Source organism: Elephas maximus, chromosome 1 (genome assembly GCF_024166365.1).
Source record: "Elephas maximus indicus isolate mEleMax1 chromosome 1, mEleMax1 primary haplotype, whole genome shotgun sequence".
In the NCBI taxonomy this organism is placed as follows: Eukaryota; Metazoa; Chordata; class Mammalia; order Proboscidea; family Elephantidae; genus Elephas; species Elephas maximus.
The window spans coordinates 223,964,902-223,990,485 of record NC_064819.1 but is presented as its reverse complement, the minus strand read 5'-3'; the positions used below and the strand labels follow the sequence as shown (position 1 = coordinate 223,990,485).

Genomic DNA, 25,584 nt, shown 5'->3' with positions numbered 1-25,584 from the left:
TGAAATTTGATGTTTAAAAGTAGGAGGTGTCAGCAATTCCAAAGTGCTTGTTTTTAATTAATGTATAATTTATATACATAAAATCACCCTTTTTAATAAGTACAGTTCTATAAGTTTTGACAAACTCATATAGTTCCATTACCTCAAAAAATTTCCTTATATCTCATTGCAGTCAATCCCTTTCCTCACCCAGAGTCCCTGGCAACCCTTGATCAGTTTCCCATCCCTATAGTTTGTTTTTTTTTTTTCCAAAATGACATATAAATGGAATTGTACAGAATCTAGCCTTTTGGATCTGGCTTCTTTTATTTAACACAATGTATGTTCTTGCATATATCAAGAACCCATTCCTCACTCATCAACGTGGTTAGGTTTCAAAAACCAGGCCATTATGTGAAAATCACCATAATGTGAAAATGGAAGATGACCACATCATTTCACAAAGTGGTGGAAAATGTAGGTGGGCATTAGATGTCCAACTGGTTATCTGATAGAAATTTTTTACTACTGTCATAAATGTGAAATACCAGATAACAAGATAGTCAATAAGTGAGGAGTAGGTATAGTTAATTCATTTTTATAGCTGAATAATATTCCATTGTGTGGATGTACCACAGTTTATGCCTTCACCAGTTGATAGACATTTGGGTTCTTTCCAGTTTATCAGTTATGAAAAAAGCATCTGTAAATGTGTGCATAAAAGTTTTAGTGTGAACAAGTTTTCATTTCACTTGGGTAAATAAATAGAAGTGGGACTACTGGGTTTTATGATGTTTGCTTAGCTTTATAAGAATCTGCAAAACCATTTTCCAAAGTGATTGTACCATTTTGCATTCACACCATCCGTGTATGAGAGTTCCTGTTGCTCCACATGATTTACAGCACTTGGTATTGTCAAGTTTTCATTAGTTTGTTTGCTAGATATTCTAATAGACATGTAGTGATATCTCATTGTAGTTTTAACTTGTATTTCCCTCATGATTAATGATTTTGAGCATATTTTTATGTGTCCTTTGCCATCATGTTATTTTTTTAGTAAAGTGCTCAAATTGACCATTTCTTTGGATTTTTTAAATTTTATTTTTTTTTAATTGAGGTCTCTTAATATATTCCCAATCAAATTCCCAGCAGGATTTTTTTTTTTTTTTGTAGAAATTGACTAACTGATTCTAAAATCTACATGTACAGGTTTAGAGTATCCAATAAAATTTTGAAAAAGAATTGGAGGACTCATATTACCTGGTTTCAGTGTGGTATTGTCTAAAGGATAGACGTATAAGTTAATGAAACAAATGAAGAACCCAGAAATAGACTGATAATTGATACAACAGAGGTGCAAAGGCAATTCAATGGAGAAAGAGTCTTTTCAACAAATGGTGCTAGAACAACTGGACCTCCATGTGCATTAAAAAATATGAACCTCAATACTTACTTTGGGCCCACTTACAGTGATACTATAGGACAGAGTAGAACTGCCCCATAGTGTTTCCAAAGCTGTAATCTTTACATGCCCCCACAAGCCTGTCAGTTTATCGTAGTGTGGGGGCTTGTGAGTTGCTGTGATGATTGAAGCTATGCCGTGGTATTCAGATAGCATGAAGGTCACCACGGACAGCTGAGCTTCCAGAGTAAGACAGACTAGGAAGAAGGACCTGGCAGTCTACTTCTGAAAAGAATTAGCCAGTGAAAACCTTATGAATTGCAGCAGAACATTGTCTGATGTAGTGCCAGAAGATGAGCCCCTCAGGTTGGAAGGCACTCGAAATATCTGGTAAAGAGCTGCCTCCTCAGAGTAGAGTCAGCCTCAATGGTTGATTGGAGGCAAGCTTTCAGGGCCTTCATTTGCTGATGTGGCATGACTCAAAATGAGAAGAAACAGCTGCAAACATCCATTAATAATTGAAACCTGGAATTGTGCAAAGTATGAATCTAGGAAAATAGAAAATCATCAAAAATGAAATGGAACACATAAAGATCAATATCCTAGGCATTAGTGAGCTGAAATGTACTGGTTTTGGTCATTTTGAATCAAACAATCATATGGTCTACTAGGCCAGGAGCGACAACTTGGAGAGGAACAGCGTTGGATTCATCGTCAAAAACAACATTTCAAGATCTATCCTGAAGTACAATGCTGTCAGTGATAGGATAATATCCATATGCCTACAAGGAAGACCAGTTAATACAACTATTATTCAAATTTACACACCCACCCTAGAGCCAAAGGTGACGAAATTGAAGATTTTTACCAACTTCTGCAATCTGAAATTGATCGACATGCAATCAGAATGCACTGATAATCACTGGTGTTAGTAATGGGAGTTGGAAACAAAGAACAATAGGTAGTTGGAAACAAAGAACAATAGGTAGTTGGAAAATATGGCTTTGGTGATAGAAACGATGCAGGAGATGGTATGATTCAATTTTGCAAGACCAACAACTTCTTCATGGCAAATACCTTTTTTTAACCAGCATAAACAGCAACTATACACATGGACCTTGCCAGGTGGAATACACAGGAATCAAATCAACTACACCTGTAGAAAGAGAAGATGGAAAAGCTCAATATCATCAGTCAGAACAAGGCTAGAGGCCAACTGTGGATAAGACCATCAATTACTCATATGCAAGTTCAAGTTGAAACTGAAGAAAATTAGAACAACTCCACAAGAGCCAAAGTACGACCTTGAGTATATCCCACCTGAATTTTTTTTTTATTGTGCTTTAAGTGAAAGCTTACAAATCAAGGCAGTCTCTCACACAAAAACTTATATACCCCTTGCTACAAACTTCCAATTGCTCTCCCCCTAATGAGACAGCCCACCCCCCCATTCTCCCTTTTCGTGTCCATTCTGCCAGCTTCTAACCCCTTCTACCCTCTAATCTCCCCTCCAGATAGGAGATGCCAACATAGTCTCAAGTGTCCACCTGATCCAAGAAGCTCACTCCTCACCAGCATCCCTCTCCATCCCATTGTTCAGTCCAATTCCTGTCTGAAGAGTTGGCTTTGTATCCCACCTGAACTTAGAGACCATCTCAAGAATAGATTTTTTAACACTCATGACTGAAGACCAGATGACTTGCAGAGTGATACCAAGGACATCATACAAGAAGAAAGCAAGAGGTCATTAAAAAGGCAGGAGAGAAAGAAAAGACCTAAGTGGATGTCAGAAGAGACTCTGAAACTTGCTTTTGAACATCGAGTAGCTAAAGCAAAAGGAAAAAAATGATGAAGTAAAAGAGCTGAACAGAAGATTTCAAAGGATGGCTCAAAAAAACAAAGTAAAGTATTATGATGACATGTGCAAAGACCTAGATAGAAAGCCAAAAGGGAAAAACACACTCAGCATTTCTTAAACTGAAAGAGCTGAAGAAAAAATTCAAGACTCGAGTTGCAATACTGAAGGATTCTATGGGGAAAGTGCTAAACGATGGAAGAACCGTCAAAAGAAGATGGAAGGAATACACAGAGCCACTATACTAAAAAGAATTGGTCAACATTCAGCCATTTCAGGAGGTAACATATGATCAGGAACTGATGGTACTGAAGGAAGAAGTCCAAGCTGCACTGAAGGCATTGGCAAAAAACAAGGCTCCGGGAATCAACAGAATACCAATTGAAATGTTTGAACAAGTGGATTCAGCACTGGAAGTGCTCACTTGTCTATGTCAAGAAATTTGGAAGAGAGCTACCTGGCCAACTGGCTGGATGAGATCCATATTTATGCCTATCCACAAGAAAGGTGATCCAACCAAATGCAGAAAATATCAAACAGTATCATTAATATCACATGCAAGCAAAATTTTGCTGAAGATCATTCAGAAGTGGCTGCAACAGTATATTGACAGGGGTCTTCCAGAAATTCAAGCTGGTTTAGAAGAGGACATGGAAACAGGAATATCATTGCTGACGTCAGGTGGATCCCAGCTGAATGCAGAGAATAGTAGAAAGGTGTTTACCTACATTTTATTGTCTATGCTAAGGCATTCAGCTGTATGGATCATAAATTATGGATAACATTGTGAAGAAGGGGTATTCCAGAACACTTAATTAGGCTCATGAGGAATCTGTACATGGATCAAGAGGTAGTCATTCGAACAGAATAAGAGGATACTACATGGTTTAAAGTCAGGAAAGGTGTGCATCAGGGTTGTATTATTTCTCCATATTTATCCAAAATTATGCTGAGCAAATAATCCAAGAAGCTGGACTATATGAAGAAGAAACGGGCATCAGGATTGGAGGAAGCCTTATTAACAACCTGCATTATGCAGATGACACAAACTTGCTTGCTGAAAGTGAAGAGGACTTGAAGCACTTACTGATGAAGATCAAGGACCACAACCTTCGGTATGGAATACACTGCAACATAAAGAAAACAAAAATCCTCATGACTGGACCAATAAGCAACATCATGGTAAATGGAAAAAAGACTGAGATTGTCAAGGATTTCATTTTACTTGGATCCACAATCAGTACCCATGGAAGCAGCAGTCAAGAAATCAAAAGACGCATTGCATTGGTTGTATCAGCTGCAACAGACCTCTTTAAAGTGTTGAAAAGTGAAGATGTCATCTTGAGGACTAAGGTGTGCCTGACCCAAGCTGTGGTGTATTCAGTCACCTGATCTGCATTCAAAATCTGGACAACGAATAAGGAAGACTGAAGAACTGATGCCTTTGAATTGTGGTGTTGGTGAAGAATATTGAATATATCATGGACTGCCAAAAGAACAAAAAAGTGTGTCTTGGAAGAAGTACAACAAGAATGCTCCTTAGAAGCAAGGATGGCAAGACTGTGTCTCACATACTTTGGACATGTTATCAGTAGGGATCAGTCCCTGGAGAAGGACATCATGCTTGGTAAAATAGAGGGTCAGCGAAAAAGAGGAAGACCCTCAAGAAGATGGATTGACACAGTAGCTACAGCAGTGGGCTTAAGCATAGCAACAATTGTGAGGAAGGTGCAGGACTGGGCAGTGTTTTGTTCTGTGGTGCGTGAGTCACTATGAGTCGGATTTGACTTGACGGCACCTAACAACAACGACAACAATTTTTACAGGAACGGCCTGTCACACACCTCTTTTCACAGAGCCACTGATGAGTTCAAACAGCCAAACTTTTGGTTAACAGCCAAATGATTAACCACTGCACCACCAGGGCTCATAAATAGGTACCATACACATAAATAGACCTAAACACAAAATTAAAACTATAAAACTACTAGAAGAAAATCTTTGTGACCTTGGGTCTGATTTTCTTTTTAACGACATTTGTTTTTTTAGTATAAAATTTGTTATGAAACTTTAAAACTATAAAACAAATTAAAATCATGCGTAATTCTTCTACAATAAGCAATTACTATTTACATTTTGCTGTATGAGCTACTTATTTTATCTATGTGTAAGCGTTTTTAAAAAAAAGGAGAACACAGTTTATAATAACCTGTTGCCGTCCAGTCGATTCTGACTCATAGCAACCGTATAGAACAGAGTAGAACTGCCCCATAGAGCTTCCAGGGAGCGCCTGGTAGATTTGAACTGCAGACCTTTTGGTTAGCATCTGTTGCTCTTAACCACTATGCCAATAGGGTATTAATTTAGGCTTTAAGAAAAAAAATTTTTTTAATTGTGCTTTAAGTGAAAGTTTACAAATCAAGTCAGTCTCTCATACAAAAATTTATATACACCTTGCTATGTCCTCCTAGTTGCTGTCCCCCTAATGAGACAACAAACTCCTCCTCTCCACCCTGTATTCCCTGTGTCCATTCAACCAGGTCCTGTCTCCCTCTGCCTTCTCATCTCTCCTCGAGACAGGAGCTACCCACATAGTCTCATGTGTCTACTTGAGCCAAGAAGCTCACTCCTCACCAGTATCATTTTCTGTCTTATAGTCCAGTTCAATCCCTGTCTGGAGAGTTGGTTTTGGGAATGGTTCCAGCCTTGGGCTAACAGAAAGTCCAGGGACTATGACCTCTGGGGTACTTTGAGTCTCGGTCAGACCATTAAATCTGGTCTTTTTATGAGAATTTGGGGTCTGCATCCCACTGTTCTCCTGCTTCCTCAGGGCTTCTCTGTTGTGTTCCCTGTCAGGGCAGTCATTGGTTGTAGCCAGGCACCATCTAGTTCTTCTGGTCTCAGGCTGATATAGTGTCTGATTCATGTGGCCCTTTCTGTCTCTTGGGCTTATAATTACCTTGTGTCTTTGGTGTTCTTCATTCTCCTTTGCTTCAGGTGGGTTGAGACCAATTGGTGTATCTTAGATGGCTGCTTGCTAGCTTTTAAGATCCCAGATTCCACTCACCAAAGTGGGATGCGAATGTTTTCTTAATACATTTTTTTATGCCAGTTGACCTAGATGTCCCCTGAGACCATGGTCCCCAGACCCCTGCCCCTGCTACTCTGGCCTTCAAAGGGTTTGGTTGTATTCAGGAAACTTCTTTGCTTTTGGTTTAGTCCAATTGTGCTGACCTCTCCTGTATTATGTGTTGTCGTTCCCTTCACCTAAAACAGTTCTTATCTACTGTCTAATTAGTGAATACCCATCTCCCTCCTTCCCTCCCCACCCTTGTAACCATCGAAGAATATTTTCTTCTGTGTATAAACTATTTCTTGAGTTCTTATAATAGTGGTCCTTTTGCAACTAATTTCACTCAGTTTCATGGATTCATCATTGTTCTTTATTGTTGCGTAGTATTCCATTGTGTGAATACACCGTAATTTATCCATTCATCTGTTGATGGACACCTTGGTTGCTTCCATCTTTTTGCTATTGTAAACAGTGCTGCAGTGAACATGAGTGTGCGTATATCTGTGTGAAGGGTCTTTTTTCTCTAGGATATATTCCAAGGAGTGGTATTACTGGATCATAAAGAAAATTATTTCTAGCTTTTTAAGGAAGCGCCAAATAGATTTCCAAAATGGTTGTACCATTTTACATTCCCTCCAGTAGTATTTAAGTGTTCCAGTCTCTCCACAACCTCTCCAACATTTATTATTATGTGTTTTTTGGATTAATGCCAGCCTTTTTGAAGTGAGATGGTATCTGATTGTAGTTTTGATTTGCAGGTCTTTAATGGCTAAAGATAGTGAACATTTCCTTACGTATCTGTTAGCTGCCTGAATGAATGTCTTCTTTGGTGAAGTGACTGTTGATATCCTTTGCCCATTTTTAATTGGGTTATTTGTCTTTTCGTTGTTGAGTTTTTGCAGTATCATGTAGATTTTAGAGATTAGACGTTGATCGGAATTGTCAGAGCCAAAAACTTTTTCCCAGTCTGTAGGTAATCTTTTTACTCTTTTGGTGGTGTGTTGAAGCCTCCTACTATTATTGTGGAGCTGTCCATCTCACTTTTCAATGCTTTTAGAGTTTGTTTTATGTATCTTGATGCCCTGTCATTGGGTGCATAAATATTTAATATGGTATATTAGGCTTTTAAAAAATTTGACCATGTGACCCAATCTTTTTCCGTTAAATGGGTATATCAAAATTTATTGAATGATTGGCCTACTTTTACCATTTAGGTTGTTTCTTTTTTTTTTTTTTCTTTTACTATAAATAATTCTGTGATTACTATGATTTTACCCAAATCTTGGTACAAATTTTTTGTTTAAAACTTTCCTAGGTGTAGAATTGTTCGGTCATAGTTGTATTGCACTTATAAAAAAACTCTATCTTCTTATTTTGATTTAATATTCAATGAAAATTTATGTTACTTTGAGATGGAAGAGAAAAACTTCATACATATTTGAATTATTGAGCAGTTTTTTTTTTCCTTTGTGCACAATGTACACCATTATGAAGTAATTAAAACAGTATGTTAAAAGGCATCTTAAAGCATACAAATTTGGCTGATTCACCTAAATAAGTTTGTATTGTCAAGAGTGTATGTATCTTCTTTCTCACTGGGTTCATAGATTCTGTTTTAATGGATGTGTGCACTCTTCATCTGTGAAGGACGTTTTAACATTAGAGTTAAATTGGATTGACTAGCACTATTTTGGTCCCAGGAGGTGGAAATATGGTTTTCTCTTGGTTCCAGCATCCATCTATGAACACATATATGTCATATCAGATCCAAACATGGGGAACTCTTCTCTTTCCTGAGCCATGACAATAAATGATGTGTTTAATCATTATAGCCAGGGTCAATGCTGTGGACTCATTGACTTAATGAGGGACTATCAGAACTTGAAGTCAGCTGTATCGAAAGTTCTAGAAAATGCCAGCAGTGTGATTGGAATCAGAACTACTATAAAAGATCAAGAGGACCTAAAATGGGCATTATCCAAGGTAATAATTTAAAATGTATTCATTTTGGTAGACTAGGTACCTGTTTTTCACTCATAGTGAAATTCTCTGCACAGCTCTTCTTGTCATTACATTTAGAAATGGATAATTTTTTTAGAAAGATTGATATCTATGATTCTAGCAATTAAAGAAAATTTTATTTTATACATATAGTATATATTTTAATATTTTATATAATTACATATATATAGTTTTTTTTAGTAGATACGCTTGCATTGTTTATTAATATTGCTACCTTCTACATGAGTTCAACCGTGAAGTAAATTTCTTAACAGCAAATGGTTTTAAATTCTTCACTTATCACTGACTAATTAATTAAGGAAACATTTATTTCCATAGCATGAAGCTGCCAAGAATGACATGAATAAGAAGCAGAAAGAGTTGGATAACTTTACCAGTAAAGGAAAACACTTGTTGTCTGAGCTGAAAAAAATTCACAGCAGTGATTTCACCTTGGTGAAAACAGACATGGAGAGCACGGTGGACAAATGGCTGGATGTGAGGATAAGTGCCAGTTTAAATATTCACATCTCTCAGTCACAGTTTTCGGCAAAGATTTGAAAATGTGGATTTTATCTTTAGCTTTTAGTGCTACATGTAAAATGATATTCTGAAGAAAAATAGTGTCCATGTAAAAATAGTGAAAAAAATTATTTTCAATATTTTGTTAAAATTTACTGGCAGATTTTCTGGAATTTCACTTGCTTGCTCCAATCCTAATTATAACTTTAAATGTTTTTATTCTGATAACTTTTGAATTATGAATAAAATGGAAGACTCATTTGAAAACAGCCTACAGAATATTAAACCATAATATATAGTAATTTAAAGTAATAAGTCTGTAATTTTGTACTGGAAAACATTGGACATGTAGTTTACAATCTTGGGTTTTAGTTCCTGTTCTGTCACTTACTAGCTATGTGACTACAGAACAAGTTTTTTGATCTCTTCAGAACTTTACATCTCTATCCATAAATGCTTACATTATTATTCTTATTATTCAAGAGTCACCACCTCCTGTCTAGGTTCAGAAGCTTAACCTACAGTGAAATTTAATTCCTTTATAGAAGCCAAATTAGTGAAGTTAGATATTAATATTTGGGTACTATAATCAATGAATTTTTGAGCCACACCTTCTATGCCTCCATTTTGAAAAGGATATTTGTATTATAGGAAGAAGAGTAGGCAAATTATACTGTACTTTAGGCAAGCAAAATTCCATGCTTCCCTATGTATTTACTTATTCTCTGAATCTAATTATGGCCCCTTCCTATATCTCAGTATTACAAATAAAAGTGATTATTATAGTATTTTCAAAAATAAATATAATAGTATTTATTTCTATTTCATAATATTCAACCTTACAGTGAATTATACACTCTCATCACTAATTGATATGGCTAAGTTCCAAAGACCAGGTCATTATGTCAAATCAGCATTATGTGAAAATTGAGGATGACCACATCAGATTACAAAATAGAGGATGACTACATCATTACATAACTGCCAAATTACATCATTACGTAACTGCCAAGCCACTGAGAATCGTGGCCCAGCCAAGTTGACACATAACCTTAACCATCACAATCAGCGTTACTCTTGCCTTGCACCTTGGCTTTTGTTACTGCCAGGCGTACATTGTTAACGTGCAAAATAGTCAGATAATAGATTTTTATTGTTGCATAAATATGAAATGTTGGATGACTAGATAGTAAGTGAGGAGAAGGCGTATATTATAGAAGATTCCAATAGACCTGTGAACATTGGCATCCCAATTTACAAATTGAAATCTAATGTCTCAGAAGCACTTCCAATGACGGAAGTATTCATAATGATAACATTTCCTTGATCTGAGTGTGCAATTAGCTTACAACCTTTTTTATAAGAATCTGTTTTTCAGTTAAAATATAATGTCATGATTAGGAAGCATTGATTTTTAGGACTTTGGTGGAGGAATGAGCTTTTTCAAGTCTCAGACTTAATGGCATGGCTGCTTCTTTCTATCCTAGGTATCAGAGAGAATTGAAGAAAACATGGATAGGCTGAGGGTAAGCCTGTCCATTTGGGATGATGTCCTTGCAGGTAAAGATGAAATCGAGGGGTGGGCAAACAACTCTGTCCCACAACTGGCTGAAAGCATCAGCAACCTGAATAACAGCCTTAAAATGGAAGAATTTCTTAAAGAATTTGAGGTAAATTGACAAAGCCTGTGTATATGAGCATGTGATGTGTTGTTAACCAGAAAAAAAAAAAATTTCTCCTTTTTTAAGCCATTACTCCTTTGAGAGAAATATATGAGTGTAAAAAACTCTTGACTATCTTGTTACTTAAAATTTAAAGAGGCTGTGGATAAGAGTTTATGCATTTTTATTGCTTCTTAGTTGGGATTTCTTAATTAAAGAAGCATTTGTAGAAATATAAAAGTGTAAAATCTACAATTTTTCCCAATGATTTGAGAATATGACACTTTCCTACTTGAAAAGCAAAATTGAAAGTGTCTAGTAGTTTAGCATCCGTTTTTTCTTCACTTAAAAAAAATATGTTTGCTGAATACTTCCCACGTGCTAACCACTATGCTGGGTGCTGGGTGGTCCTTCCCACTTTCTTTTTAGTGATAGGAAAGACGTGAAGATGGGAGTGTCACGGGCTATCAAAGAAAGGTTCTGGCCTTTTAAAATTCTAGTCACCAACTTTTTTTAAACTCATTTGATGCCCATCTCTCGCATTCAGTTATTCATTCTTTCCACAAATTCTAATAAGCACCTAATATATGCCAGGTACTGTTTTAGATGCTGATAATGGTCAAACAGTCAAAGTCCTTGGCCTCATGGAATTTACATTATAATGTATATTATATGCAAAATATCAGTTAGTAATAGGGCTGTGGTGAAAAATGAGACGGGTAGGGGAAAACAGAGTGGCGAGAGATAAATGCTTCACAAAGCAAGTGATTGACTACAGTCTGGGAGAGGGCAAAGGCTGTTTCTTCACCACTGAGTCTTCTGTAGCCCAGCCCTGTGCTTGGCACATACATGGAACTTGACAGATACCTGAAGGAATGACTGTAGTCTGAAAAATACAGCTAAATGAACTTTATTACTAAGTGATCCAGCTATCTTTGACCCAGAGAACATTCTAGAAGTTCTATGATCTAATTCCAATTTGAAAGGACAATCAGAAGTAAAGAAAATATTCCAGTCAAGAATGAGGGTGCTTCAATCTCTTTACGATGATATCATTGAGTTTTGATTAACACTACAGTTTAAACAGTGTCGGATGCTAGATCAGCTTGAAACAGCTCCCAAGAACTGATTTTAAATTTTTAGGAATTTTGCAAGCCAGTGTTGACCATAATTATTAAAAATTATGTAACTTTTTATTACATAATAAATTCTAAAAACTTATCACTTCCTAATACCATTCTGAATCCCTGGGTTCACAACACATTCAGCAACACATTCGGCTGCCAACCAAAAGGTTGGCTGTTTGAATCTACCTAGTGGCGTCTTGGAAGAAAGGCCTGGTGACCTACTTCTGAAAAAATCAGCCATTGAAAACCCTGTGAAACACAGTTCTACTCTTGACATACGTGGGGTGGCCATGAGTCAACATCGACTCAATGGCAGCTGGTTTGGCCATTTGGTTTTTAATTGTTACTCTACATATTACTGTTATCTGTGGTATTTATAGCCATTTATGTCTGTATGGGGGAAATCCTATAGAATGGTGTGACACTGCCCATCTCTGCCAACTCCACATTCAGTGACACCATGTTTTAGCTCAAAATAAGCCATGATGGGAATATTTATGGGAACCCTGGTGGTGTAGCCGTTAAGAGCTATGACTGCTAACCAAAAGGTTGGCAGTTCGAATCCACCAGGCGCTCCTTGGAAACACTATGGGGCAGTTCTACTCTGTCCTGTAAGGTCGCTATGAGTCAGAATTGACTCGACAGCAACGAATTTTTAGTTTAGGAATATTTATACCATGTACAAATCAGGGCCTTTTTGGCGGGGAGAATGAGCCAGTTGTTAAACATTTACCAGCACACGGCTGACCTCAAACACCGGGGGTCCAATGTGAACCACAGTCAGCAGGCCAGGCCTGATTCACTCACAGAGGTGGGTTTCTTCTATGACTGACTGTGTGACCCTAGCTGATGAAATCAGCAACTGGATTCAGCCCTGTCCTGACAGTGATGTCACTGCCCTAATGCAGTAATGAAGAGTAGTATGTAGGTGTGACTCCTTAATTGCGCAGCCTGCTCTGGAGAGGTCAGCGGGCTGATAGCTGGTTCATCACATCGTACTGGCTGAGTGAATTACTTTGTGGATTGAAGACATCAGAAGGTTCATTAGTGTCCACAGAGCACCAAAATGCCATTTTTAAATTGAGTGGAGCAATTGGTTAAACGGTTCCCTTTGTGGCCCCAAATGACTAATGAAGTTTACTGGTGTCCACTTTGTTCAGTAATGGCTCTTTGATTGTTCCTTCTTCTTTTTGTGTTAGCGTTGGTTATGCTGGAAAAAAGGGTAAAATGTTAGGTGTTGATTTTCTGATTAACGGGGTTCTTGCTTTAACATTCTTTAAAGGCTTCTTTTAAATGTTTGATGTGTTACATATATTCTATAGTAATTAGGTGCCCCGATACGTATTTGTTTTGAAATAGTTCTTCAAGAGTTTAATGCTGCCACAGTAACCAGTGGTCTGATGTTAATGAATAAATGGCGGTTAGCCTAGTAAAAATCCCCACTGACGCAAGACTTTTTGGTCAGTGTTTAAGTTTTTCCAGGAGTTTTTTTTTCCCCTCCCTTAGTAGAAGGGAGGGAGGGTGGGAAGAAAGGAAATTCCACGTATTCCCTCACAGTCCAGCAAGTGAAAGTTAATAGTGACATTTTTCCATATCCGTAAGTAAAGGCAGCTCTCAGAAGGGAACCAGATGTGGGTTTTTGTTTTGTTTTTAGCACAGGCTTAAAATTAACTTAACTCTTGAAATTACTAAATATCACGTAGAGCCTGTTGGTGTACTGAATAGTTATAGTTTTTCCTTTTGTCTTTTATTTTGGCAGTCTGAAGTTAAAAACAAAGCACTGAGATTGGAAGAACTTCATTCCAAAGTTAATGACCTCAAAGAGTTAACTAAAAATCCAGAAACACCACCGGACCTTCAGGTTAGTACTCAATCAACTTTTTAATAACTATCACATACAAGGTACTTTGCTAGACTCTAGATAAATAGATAAATGGATGGATGGACAGACGGACAGATGGAGAGATAAACAAACAAACAAAAAAAACACTGCCTTCGAGTTGATTCTGACTCATAGCAACCCTGTAGGAAAGAGAACTGGCCCATATTGTTTCCAAGGAGCGCCTGGTGGATTTAAACTGCTGACCTTTTGATTAGCAGCCATAGCACTTAACCACTATGCCACCAGGGTTTCCAATGGAGAGATTAAGATATAGATAACGTAGACGGGGTTGCCATGAGTCAGAATCAACTCAACAGCAACTGTTTTTCTATGTCTGTCTGTATATAAATACAAATTATATCCTCACAGTTGTCATCATCATCATTACAATTCCAAGCAAACATGTAGACCTTAGACCTTATCATATATGGGGCTTAAAATATAAACATCTTTAGAGTTCCTTGTGCAAGTATAAGTGGTGTATTTCAAATTCGAAGATTATAATAACAGTTCCTGTTGTCCTTACTAAATTTCAGAAACATTATTAACCAGCTTGTCTCATGGACTATTATATTTCTAGACAGGAACAGAAATCACTTTTATGATGACTGGTGTTCTTATCAGAGAACTCTCGTGGTGTAGTGGTTAAGCACTTGGCTGCTACCCAAAAGGTCAGCAGTTCGAACCCACCAACCTATCATCCACTTCACAGAAGAAAGATGTGGCAGTCTCATTCAGTAGAGACTACAGCCATGGAACCCTATGGGTCAGTACTACTCTGTCCTACAGGGTTGCTATGAGTTGGAATCAACTTGACAGCAATGGATTTTCATTTGGTTTTACTGCTGTCCCCATGGATTTTCTCTACATTTTCTCTCTTCCTCTTGTGCCTTTGTCTTTGGCTTGCTACTTCTCACTAACCAGTCAATCTCGTTTGATTAACTGTACCTTCTATCTGACCGAAGACTTTGCATCCTTCAGTTCTTACCTTTGGTGGATGATACACATGTACCAACATGTTAGAAGAAGTTTTACCTGAAGCTACAAAGGGCAAAGGGGGCGATAATCATTTTCAGATTTAAGAGGAGTCCTTATATGTGTCATCTATGTTGAAGGTATAAATGAGCAACAGTTGGAATTCTGCAGCGTGAAGATTAAGGCAGGATATGGGGAGAGAGCTACCACTGTACTGATTCCTCACACGCACACACACACATGCCTACACATACTCAGGGAAGAGGTTCAGGGTGTCTTTGCTTCACCTCAAGTCTAGTGGGAAGGATTCAGTGGTACCACCTGGAGAGTGTGGTGCGTGGCCCTCGCAGTTGGGAGTCTAGTATCTAATTCCATTCTACAGACCTAAAAGGTGAGAGATAGACTGGCTAACTGCTGATGGATTTGCCACAGAGAAATGAGTGTTTTGAGTGGTGGCATGTTATTCAAGGGAGTGAATCTAGAATGTGATCTCTGGCCTATGCATGTGTTATGAGAGAAAAGAAAGAGAGCACTGGAATGGGGATGGCATAGGTTGGCTTAGAAAGCTTTCTGGAGGATGTACAGACCTTAGCAGGGAGGAGTTAAAGAGATGCCTAGAGGCTGATGAAGCAAAAAGCAAAGAACCAGAGAAGAGTGAGTTACCTGATTCTAGGGAACTCCAACCACTGAGCCGCTAACTGAAAGGCTGGTGGTTTGAGTCCACCAGCTGCTCTGCAGGAGAAAGACCTGGTACTCTGCTGCCATAAGGATTATAGCCTATAGCTCAGTTGGCATAATATAGTATATAAAGAAAATGCTCTACATTCTACTCTAGTAAGTAGCATCTAAGGTTTTAAAAGCCTGTGGGCAGCCATCTAAGATATCCTACTGGTCTTACCCCTTCAGGAAAAAGGGAGAATGAAAAAAACTAAAGATACAAAGGAAAGATTAGTCCAAAGGACTAATGGACCACATCTACCACAGCCTCCACCAGACTGAGTCCAGTATAACTAGATGGTGCCCAGCTACCACCACTGACTGCTGTAAAGGGATCACAATACAGGGCTCCGGACAGAGCTGGAGAAAAATGTAGAACAAAATTCTAACTCGCAACAAACATCAAACTTATTGGCCTGACAGAGACTGGAGAAACCCCGAGAGTATGGCCCCTGGACACCCTTTTAGTTCAGTAATGAAGTCACTTCCAAGCTTCACCCTTCAGCCAAAGATTAGACAGGCCCATAAAACAAATTGAGACTAAAGGGGCACAACTGCCCATGGTTCAAGGACTAGAAGGCGGGAGGGGACAGGAAAGCTGAGTAGGGAACCCAGAGTTGAGAAGGGACAGTGTTGACATGTGGTGGGGCTGTTGACCAGTGTCATAGAGCAATATGTGTACTGACCGTTTAATGAGAAACTAGTTTGCTCTATAAACCTTCATCTAAAAAGTACAATTAAAAAAAAAATAGAAAGAAGTAAAAAAAAAAAAAAAAGATTTCAGCCTAGAAAAGCCTATGGGGCAGTTCTACTCTGTCCTATAGGGTCATTATGAGTCTCTGTCCTATAGGGTCATTATGAGTCTAAATTGACTCAATGGCAATAGGTTTGTTTGATTTTTTATAGGGTTACTGGAGTTCTGGTGGCACAGTGGATAAGAGCTTGACTGCTAACCAAAAGGTCGGCAGTTCAAATCCACCAGGCACTCCTTGGAAACCCAATGGGGCAGTTCTACTCTATCCTATAGGGTCGCTATGAGTCGGAATCGACTTGACAGCATTGGGTTTGGCTTTTTTTTTTTTTTTGGACAATTTAATTCTGGAGTTGGGACTGTTTTGCAATTTATAGTGACGCTAACTCCGTTTATTATCTTAGCAGCCAGAGAGGCCAAGGGCCCTGCCCTAAATATGTCTTCAGGGGAGGAAAGAAGAACTAGCCCCACTGGATAGTTTAACGGGACAGAGGGAGACAAAGATAAAGTTGCTTTACTATCAAATCCCATATGGTGCTTGTCCAGAGTAATGGTTGCGTCAGAGCAAAACCTGTGTGAAGGTTTCCCAGGAAGCATTAACAGCAGAATTTGGGCCACCTCCTTGGTAATTCTGAGTAGGTCTAGCAGCTCTTTCCGAACGTAGTCTTGGTGATTGCCTGAAACCTCGGCTGAAACTACCACTGTAACTTCCTATGTTAATCTCAGTGCTTGCACTCTCCATTTTCCCGTCACTTACAAAGTCTGGCAGCTTGGATCCATTGATACTCCTGTTTTGGAATGTAGTACTCGCAAATAAACCACTTGAGCTGGCTTCCGTGGTTAGCCTTCCCCATTTTTGACAAACTGCGCATGAGCAGTTTAACTGTCAAAAGATGGTTGTCGCACATTTTAATGAAATCTTTTTTTATGTTCAGTTTATAGAAACAGACTTAAGGCAGAAATTGGAGCACGCCAAAGAAATAACTGAAGTGGCTAAAGGAACCCTGAAAGATTTCACTGCTCAGACCTCCCAAGTAGAGAGATTCATTAATGACATAACAGCCTGGCTGACGAAGCTGGAAGAATCCTTGCTGAACTGTGCTCAGACTGAGACTTGTGAGGGTTTGAAAAAAGTAAAGGTAGGAAGTGAACTCTTAGTAAATGTTTCCACTTAAATGGTGTTAATTCTCCTGCTTTGCAGTGAATGCAGTCACCCATAATTGCCCATGTTAAAAGCAGACCACAGAATTCATGGTATACAACATAGCAATGTAAGAAACTGGAGAATTGAATGTGTGTGGTAAGAAATCAAAGATGAATCTTTTTGCTGACAGAAAGCATGTGTTCCTGCAGGGTCTGCTCATAGGCCACATTTGTTCATATTCTTTTGCTGAAAGTGTGGGGCCTATGGAAGAACTGCTTGACCTTCCATGGAATTTGGAGCTTGAATTCCAAGTAGTCTTCCATTATTTGCTTATCTTTATTGGTCGGTGTGACTGTTTCATCTATAGAACAGAATATTTAAGCAGAAGCAGCTGAGAAAATGCCCCAGTCTCAATTGTCATATTCCTAGATGATGTTTCTGGTCAACTGCCTCTAAAGGATTTTTCAACATATTTAGTCTACTCTTTTTGAGTGTATTTTCTTACTGTACTTGAGACCAAGAACATAGATCTTTAAATTAACTACTGGCCCTACTGGTATGGCTGGTGGCCCTGAAACAAAGCCCAAGGGGCCCATTGAAGAATGGAAACTGAGGAAGTTACTCCATTAATAGTTTCTAATCAACTGATCAAACATAAGGTGGTAGGCTGGAGTCCATAGAACCTATTCAATTTGCTTGAAGTCTTAGACTGTAACCCAAGCCCTAGCCACCTCTCAATAACTGTTTGAAGTTGCTCCCAAAGAGAACCGGGCAATATTATGAAAGAATCAACACAGATCTACCACAAACAGATCTCAAAAAAATCCCACCAAAATCCATGCACTACTGAGTGGGATTCAACGGCATCAATTTCAGACTAAAACAAACCATCATGAAGTAGATGGAATATTTCTCTTGAATGTGATGAATATCTTTCATAGTGTACTTTTCTTCCATAGGATATACAAAAAGAACTTCAAAGTCAGCAAAGCAACATCAGCTCAACCCAAGAAAATCTCAATAGCTTATGCCGCAAGTACCACTCAGTGGAGTTGGAGAGCTTAGGCAGTGCAATGACTGGGCTGATAAAGAAACATGAAGCTGTAAGCCAGTTGTGTTCCAAAACACAGACCAGTCTTCAGGATTCTCTGGAAAAACACTTCAATGGTGAGCTCTGACAAGCCTTAGCGTGAATAGTTTGTTTATGAGAGAGAGAATCCAAACCAAATGATACCTGGAAACTGCCAGCAAAAGTTTGGGAAAACTTCAGATCTCATTTTAAATTCATTTTTGCTTTGAAATGTGGCGATAAAAGTAGTGTTGCTGGGGCACTCACCGCAAGCAGACGCCTTCCTCTTTCTCCCCCAGGAGGCAGAGGGGTCCGCCATTTTGATGATTCTGAATTTCATTTGGGTTTTCTACAAATAGCTCATTTGTGTGGAGAATTAGTTCCACTGTTGAAGTGATCGGCAGCCATTGTCAAAATGACTATTGAAGCTTTTTATGCCATGATGACGTAACACAGTAAATTTGGATGTTAGTAGAGGCCATAAAACTATGCAACCACATACTCAGAACATTTTCAGTCATCTGTTCCTGATTCTGTTTCCCACACAGCTGTGTCTGTGCTCCATCTTGAAGCATAATGACCATTGGGTGAGAAGTAGAGCTGTGCCCTCCCATTGCCATAAAAATGGCTCTAATACTACCCTCAGGCATTTTTCCCCTTGTGCTCTCATACCGTACAGGAATTAATTTTCTTTACAAAAGAAAGAAACAGAATGGGAAAGCAGACATTCCAGAAATAAAAATTTCTTTTCAGTCCTTTGTCTGTGATAAGTTCTCAGTCCTTCACAAACAACCATGGTTGTAGGCCATGCTGTATTATTTTCTATACTACTGTTTTCTTTCTGGAATATATTTCTAAAGCAAAATGAGCTGGTCCAAATGCCAGATTAACTCATTATGGTAATGCTGGAAGGTTATTCAGTATTTTGGGCTTATTCTTGATTTTTGTCACTTTCAAAAGAGTCCATGCAGGAATTCCAAGAATGGTTTTCTGGAGTAAAGGCAGCAGCCAAAGAATCATCAGATAGAAGTGGTGACAGCAGAGTTCTGGAGGCCAAGCTCCATGACCTTCAGGTATGAAAGTTGGCAGTCGTTTTTTCTTCTTCCCCAAACTGCACTCAAGTGCCATCAGGTCAGGCTGAAATCAACTCTTTTTCAAATCTTGATTTACTCAATCTTTTCTTTTTTCCTAGCAGAAGGTAGCTTCCTGAGTCAGAAGGAGATAGGCAATATAAAAAGTAAGCTGAGAAAATAAGTGGGAGCTACAGGGTTTCTAGATCCTTCCTCTCCTTTTAGCCTATTGATCATCCTTTGGAATTCATTCAAGAAATAAAATGAATTTTAATTTTTACAGCAATAAAAGCATAAGAAATTCTACCTACTTTATAACACTATTGTGGAGAAGCTTCAAAAAGAAGGGAAACACACGTTTTGTTTGTTTTTTAAAAATAGTTCACCATCTAAATTTGGAAATATGTATTCCAATTAAAATAGATATTATGAGCTTTGTAGGTTTGATGACTATGAAAAATGTTTAAATTCACGACAGGGAAGGCAATCATGAAGCACAATTAAGAAATGATTCACAAAAGAGTGGGTTCAAATGAAGTTTTGGCCAAGTCTTTCAAGTGGCTAAGCTGAATCTGAGGGAAAAAGTATTATAAAAATAATTTTAAAAAATTAATAAGGACAATGAGGATTTTGTGACCTACTGGGTACAGACAATTCCATAGACAACTCATGAAATTAGAGGTCAGGAGGAAGGTTGTTGTGGAAAAGGAAGTTGCTTTTTTTTTTTTTTTTTCAGAAGGTGCAATGAATGCAGATATGGAATTTTCCCTTTTAAGCTTGAGATGCCAGTGGAACTTTATACAAGAAACATAATTGTAAATAATTGTAAATGACGCTCTGGAGCTCAGGGGAGAGGCAGGACTACCACTGGAGTTTTGGGATTCTTTTGCTTTGTTGAAGCTAAGGCAGTAGCAATATGATCTTCCAGGAAAGAGGCACATAACAAGAAAAGGAGGAACCAGAGGAGGAAGGGCTAGAGTCAGCTCACCCAATACGGGGTTATCAAACTAACTGTTTGAAAAGGTGGAGCTTGGGCTAGTTGGGGACAGCGAGACTGGTAAGAGATTTGGAAGGAAGACCTTGATGGGCGTGGCCTCTTCTCTACCTTGATATTGTTCAGTTGTCTTCAGTGGTTCCAATGACTGGCTGGCACCATCCCCAGTTAGGGGCTTTGATTATTTCAAACTGTATACATCATTCCCCCTCCAGCCTTGTTAAAGGCTTTTCCCCCTTTGGGCTTTGTTTTTCTTCTTTTGTTCTATTTGCTATCATCTTAACTCAGAATTTTAATTGATACTTCTATGCACCAGAGTCTCTAAAAAACACCAAATATATTGTATTGCCTTTGTTTCCTTAAACAGAACATTCTGGACTCTGTCAGCGACGGACAGAGCAAGCTTGATGCTCTGACTCAAGAAGGACAAACTTTGTATGCATATTTGTCTAAACAAATTGTCAGTACCATTCAGGAATGCATTACAAAGGCTAATGAAGAGTTTCAGACATTTCTGAAGCAATGCCTCAAAGACAAACAGGCTCTTCAAGACTGTGCTTTAGAACTTGGGAGGTAGGTGGTTTTGATAAATGTTTATTTATCATGCACAGAGTGTCTTTTCAACAACTGAGAAAAGAGCTGTTATAAATAAGTAAATAATATTTGTAATTAAAGATTTAAATTATAATTAGCTTTGATCTTAAGTACAAGTTCGTACTGGGATAATAGTTTCTTAGACTCTGAAGTTATCATTTGGCCTTATTTTCAATATAGAAGGAGAAATTACATTCACTATTAATTGTAAACAGTATACATAAATGCATGTAGTTTTTGTCTCTTTGGCTAACTCAATATGTTAGAACTTTGACACCCCAGTTTTTAGATTACCCAAGCCTTTTCCTTAACATCCACTTCTGCTGGGATGGAGTCGTGGTGGAAACACCTATTGAATTTCCGTGGATCAAGATTTCATCAGTAGGATATGGCAATGAGGGTGAATATAACATCGAAAGAAAAAATTAAACTCATTTCTAGGGATGGGGAGGTAGGGTGTCAGTATAATCAAAGTGCCTTTTCAATGGCAGAATCATTTGCTTGAGTCTTGTCTATGTTTCCTGGAGAACTTGCTGTGTTTTCAAACCTATAGCTCTTGAGCTATACTTAAATTCCGTCAAACTACAAAGACACAGAGACGACTTTCTCTTCCTTTCCCTGTGTTTCCATTGCCCCACTTATCCATTGGCTCCAATCCAAAGGTCTTTGTCGCGCACCAAGTTTAGTGCACCTTGACGTGGGAATGTGTGTCATCTTAGTGGCAATTGATAGCTATGATTACCACTAAATCAATTCAGCAAGATGAGTTTTTTTTTTTTTTTTTTTCCTGTTTGAAGCTCAAAAGAAATACAGTGAATTGTCATTTTGTTATCTTGTTATTGAAATAAGAGATCATTTGGTTGGGCTTATTATTGAGTTTTTTTCCTTCTGTAACTTGAAAATTCATGAGATCTTAATTGCCATATAAAAGTCACTGTGACTTCACCTATGAGCATTCATTTATTATAACAAGTATCTAAGAAATTTGCTAAAGTGTTTTTCTTTTCTTCAGCTTTGAGGATCAGCACCGAAAGCTGAGCTTATGGATCCATGAAATGGAAGAGAGGTTAAGTACAGAAAACTTGGGTGAGAGTAAACAGCACATTCCTGAGAAGAAAAATGAAGTCCATAAAGTTGAAATGTTCTTGGGAGAGCTACTGGCTGCAAGGTATGGTGTGGAAGTGGAATAGGTCATTTCCCTACTACTGTGTGACTGGTTTTTGGTTACTGGATTTGATTGTTGGTTGGTAGGTTGATTGGTTGTTGGTAGTGGTAAGTTCCTGTGGCTGGATATCTAGAATATTGTGACCATGTTGTGTTCTCTATAGCAGTGTGGTATCTGGAGACAGCACAAGAATGAAAGTAAGGAGCTGATTTGTTTCCCAGTTCTACCTCCCTTTGCTCAACAATTTGGGCAGGTCACTCATCTCTATTTCATGGTTTTAGTCTTTAAACATTGTGGTAGTAATACTTCCTCTCGGATTATTTTGAGGCTCTGTTAAGATAACATGAAACTCATATGAAGAATTTGTTGTCGTTAGCGGCTGATGAGTTGGTCCCTGAGTCATGGAGACCACAGGTACAAAGGGATTAGACCATTGTAACCCATACCATTTTCATTGGCTGATTTTTGGCAAGTAGATCATCAGGCCTTTCTTCCTAGTCTGTCTCCGTCTACAAGCTCTGTTAAACCTCTTCAGCATCATGGCAACATGCAAGCTTCCACTGACAGACAAGTGGTGGCTGTGCTTGAGGTACACTGGCCGAGAATTGAATCTGGGTCTCCTGCATTGAAGATGAGAATTTTACTACTGAACGACCATTGTCTCTGATATGAAGAATGTTGTTGTTAGGTGCTGTTGAGTCAGTTCTGACTCATAGCGACTCTGTGTACCACAGAACAAAACACTGCCTGGTCCTGCACTATCCTTACAATCCTTGTTATGCTTGAGCCCATTGTTGCAGCCACTGTGTCAATCCATCTTGTTGAGGGTCTTCCTCTTTTCTGCTGACCTGATGCTTTAGAAAGCATGATGTCCTTCTCCAGGGACTGATCCTTCCTGACAACATGTCCAAAGTATGTAAGACGCAGTCTCGCCATCCTTGCTTCTAAGGAGCATTCTGGTTGTACTTCTTTCCAAGACAGATTTTTTCATTCCTTTGGCAGTCCATGGTATATTCAGTATTCTTTGCCAACACCACAATTCAAAGGCGTTGATTCTTCTTTGGTCTTCCTTATTCACTGTCCAGCTTTCACATGCATATGATGTGATTGAAAATATCACGGCTTAGATCAGGCGCACACTAGTCTTCAAGGTGACACCTTTGCTTTTCAATACTTTAGAGGTCCTTTGCAGGAGATTTGCCCAGTGCAATGCATCATTTGATTTCTTGGCTGCTGCTTCCATGAGTGTTGATTATAGATCCAAGTAAAATGAAATCCTTGAAAACTTCAATCTATTCTCAGTTTACCGTGATGGTCCAGTTGTAAAGAATAGAAGATCACAAATTCACAGTGACTGTAAAGATGCTCTTCATTTACAAAAATAATATTGTAGAACCCAATTTCTATATATTCGTCACGTATTTCAGCCAGAAAAGAAATTTAAAAAAAAAAAAAATTTTTTTTTTTTTTTTTTTATTTCAGCCTCCAGGTTTATTTCCAACCCAACCCAACCTGACCTGATAATTTTCCTAGTAAAACAAAAGATGTGGTCTTTAAGTATGGTTGTCCTTGTAATCTCTCATCTCCAGTGAGGTATCTGTTTCCTCATTGCTTCCATACTGAGAAAACGTTTTCTGGCTCCTTTCCCAGGTCAGGTTTCCTGGTCTGTGTGTTTGGCTCCATCACCTTCACGGCTTTGCTCACAAATTTTGTGCCCTGTACCCCTGCTACTTTCAGTGGCTTCCTGTCCACTGGCAGATAGAAAACTTTCTATCAGAGAAGTGCCCCTTGGCTAAAACCTGGGCTCCTGAACACTTCTCTTAAGGAGCGGAGGCGTGAATCTGTGACACCAAAGAGGATAGCACCAACCTGCTCCATCAGATAACTCAGCAACCATGATTGAGTAAAATATGCCCAATTCAGATCACACTTGTTCCACTTTTCCACTGAGTCCTCTTTTTTGGCCAAACATGCCCCGTGCTCTTTGTCTTAAAAAACAAACATGCAAAGGAACAAACAAACAAAACACATACTGGCAACTACTTATTGGTGTGTTAGTTTAAAAACTCTTTCTGTAAGATTTCCTTGGAAGGCTTCAGTTTCATCTCTGCGAGCCCTTACCACGGTATAAACTCTTTATTTACTCCCACCCCACAACTGTGAGTTCCTTATAGACAGGCATCTTCAGGTTTTTATCATCTTTATAGTCTCATTACCTGGCATCATGCCAGAAAAACAGAAAATATTTGTTGAATTAACAGAATAATATCACCATTCTAATGATATGACTTTCTGAAAATCACACTGAACTTTATTTATTTTGCTTTTTAAATCTTGACCCTTGATCAGACACAAAATAACGTGTCCAGACCCTACTTCTCTTTTCTTTCCGACTTGTAAGAGGACTTTTTGTGTTCTTGGCTTTCATTTCTTCTTCATGTGGTGCTTTTCACCTCCCTTTGTTCCTGCTTCTGCCATCATTACGCTAACACTGCATTCAAGAAAGTGGCCTAAGTTCCGTTTGTCACCAAATTCAGTGTCTTTCTTTAGTTCTCATTGTTTTTCTAATAACCACACCTTTTTGACATTGATAATCTTGCAGTCCATCTTGAAATTTTACTCTCTGATCTTCTATGACCAGGTGCTAAGAGACCTTAGGTGTGTTTTGCCTCCAGATTCTTTCCTTCCAAACTAGCTACTTTTCCTTACAATTCTAATGCACTGTGCTGGTCTCCCAGGTCCTCCAGCTGAGTCACCTGACTTCTCCCACTCAGTAGCTGCTCACTCCTCCCAGTCCTCTGAAAAAAATGCACTCAAAATGCCAACCTTCTTTTATTAAGATTGGACATTAGGAAAAAATGATTGCCAGTTATCCACTTGATAACTACAAGCCTTCATTACATAAATTGACAAATCCGTCTAAAATCAAATAATTCATTATGTGTAATCTTATGACTACTTCTTACCCCCAATGGAAACCCTGTACCCATTAAGCAATGACTCCCCTTCCTTCCAGCCCCTGGTGAGCACTAATCTACTATTGTCTCTACCAGCATCCTTATTTTAAAGAGGTGCCAGCCTTGAGCTCTCGTCTGGAGACTGCTCCAATAGCAACCATCATTGGTCACTTCTCCGCACACCAGAATACTGGAATTAAAAAAACGTCTGTTTTCTTTAGAGAGTCTCTCGATAAGCTGTCCCAGAGAGGGCAGCTTCTCAGTGAAGAAGGCCATGGTGCTGGGAAGGAAGGTCGTCTGTGCTCCCAGCTCCTCACTAGCTACCAGAATTTGCTCAGAATGACCAAGGAGCATCTCCGGAGCTGCCAGGTGGCCCTTCAGGAGCATGAAGCCCTGGAAGAAGCACTTCAGAGCATGTGGTCCTGGGGGAAGGACATCCAAGACAGACTGGCCTGTGCAGAGAGCACTGTTGGAAGCAAGGATACGTTGGAAAAGCAGTTGTTACAAATACAAGTATGTGTGCCACAAGCCAGAAATTCCATTTCCAGAATTTATCTTACTTATGTGTGAAAGAGAGAGCCCTGGTGGTGCAGTGGTTAAGAGCTCAGCTGCTAACCGAAAGCTTGGCATTTGGAGCTCATCAGCC

At 38.8% G+C, this 25,584-nt stretch overlaps 1 protein-coding gene across 15 annotated transcripts in view; it reads left to right on the top strand.

The window, feature by feature from the left end:
* SYNE1 (spectrin repeat containing nuclear envelope protein 1) overlaps window positions 1-25,584 on the top strand; it is a 558,323-nt gene that overhangs the window by 236,072 nt on the left and 296,667 nt on the right. For all 15 annotated transcript variants that reach the window (XM_049903961.1, XM_049903893.1, XM_049903931.1 and 12 more), the window contains 10 exons: window positions 8,142-8,292; window positions 8,650-8,808; window positions 10,320-10,502; window positions 13,380-13,481; window positions 16,881-17,084; window positions 18,049-18,256; window positions 19,119-19,231; window positions 20,590-20,795; window positions 21,829-21,984; window positions 25,160-25,451. In XM_049903961.1, the coding sequence (XP_049759918.1) occupies window positions 8,142-8,292; window positions 8,650-8,808; window positions 10,320-10,502; window positions 13,380-13,481; window positions 16,881-17,084; window positions 18,049-18,256; window positions 19,119-19,231; window positions 20,590-20,795; window positions 21,829-21,984; window positions 25,160-25,451 (1,774 nt within the window). The remainder of the gene's footprint in view (window positions 1-8,141; window positions 8,293-8,649; window positions 8,809-10,319; window positions 10,503-13,379; window positions 13,482-16,880; window positions 17,085-18,048; window positions 18,257-19,118; window positions 19,232-20,589; window positions 20,796-21,828; window positions 21,985-25,159; window positions 25,452-25,584) is intronic.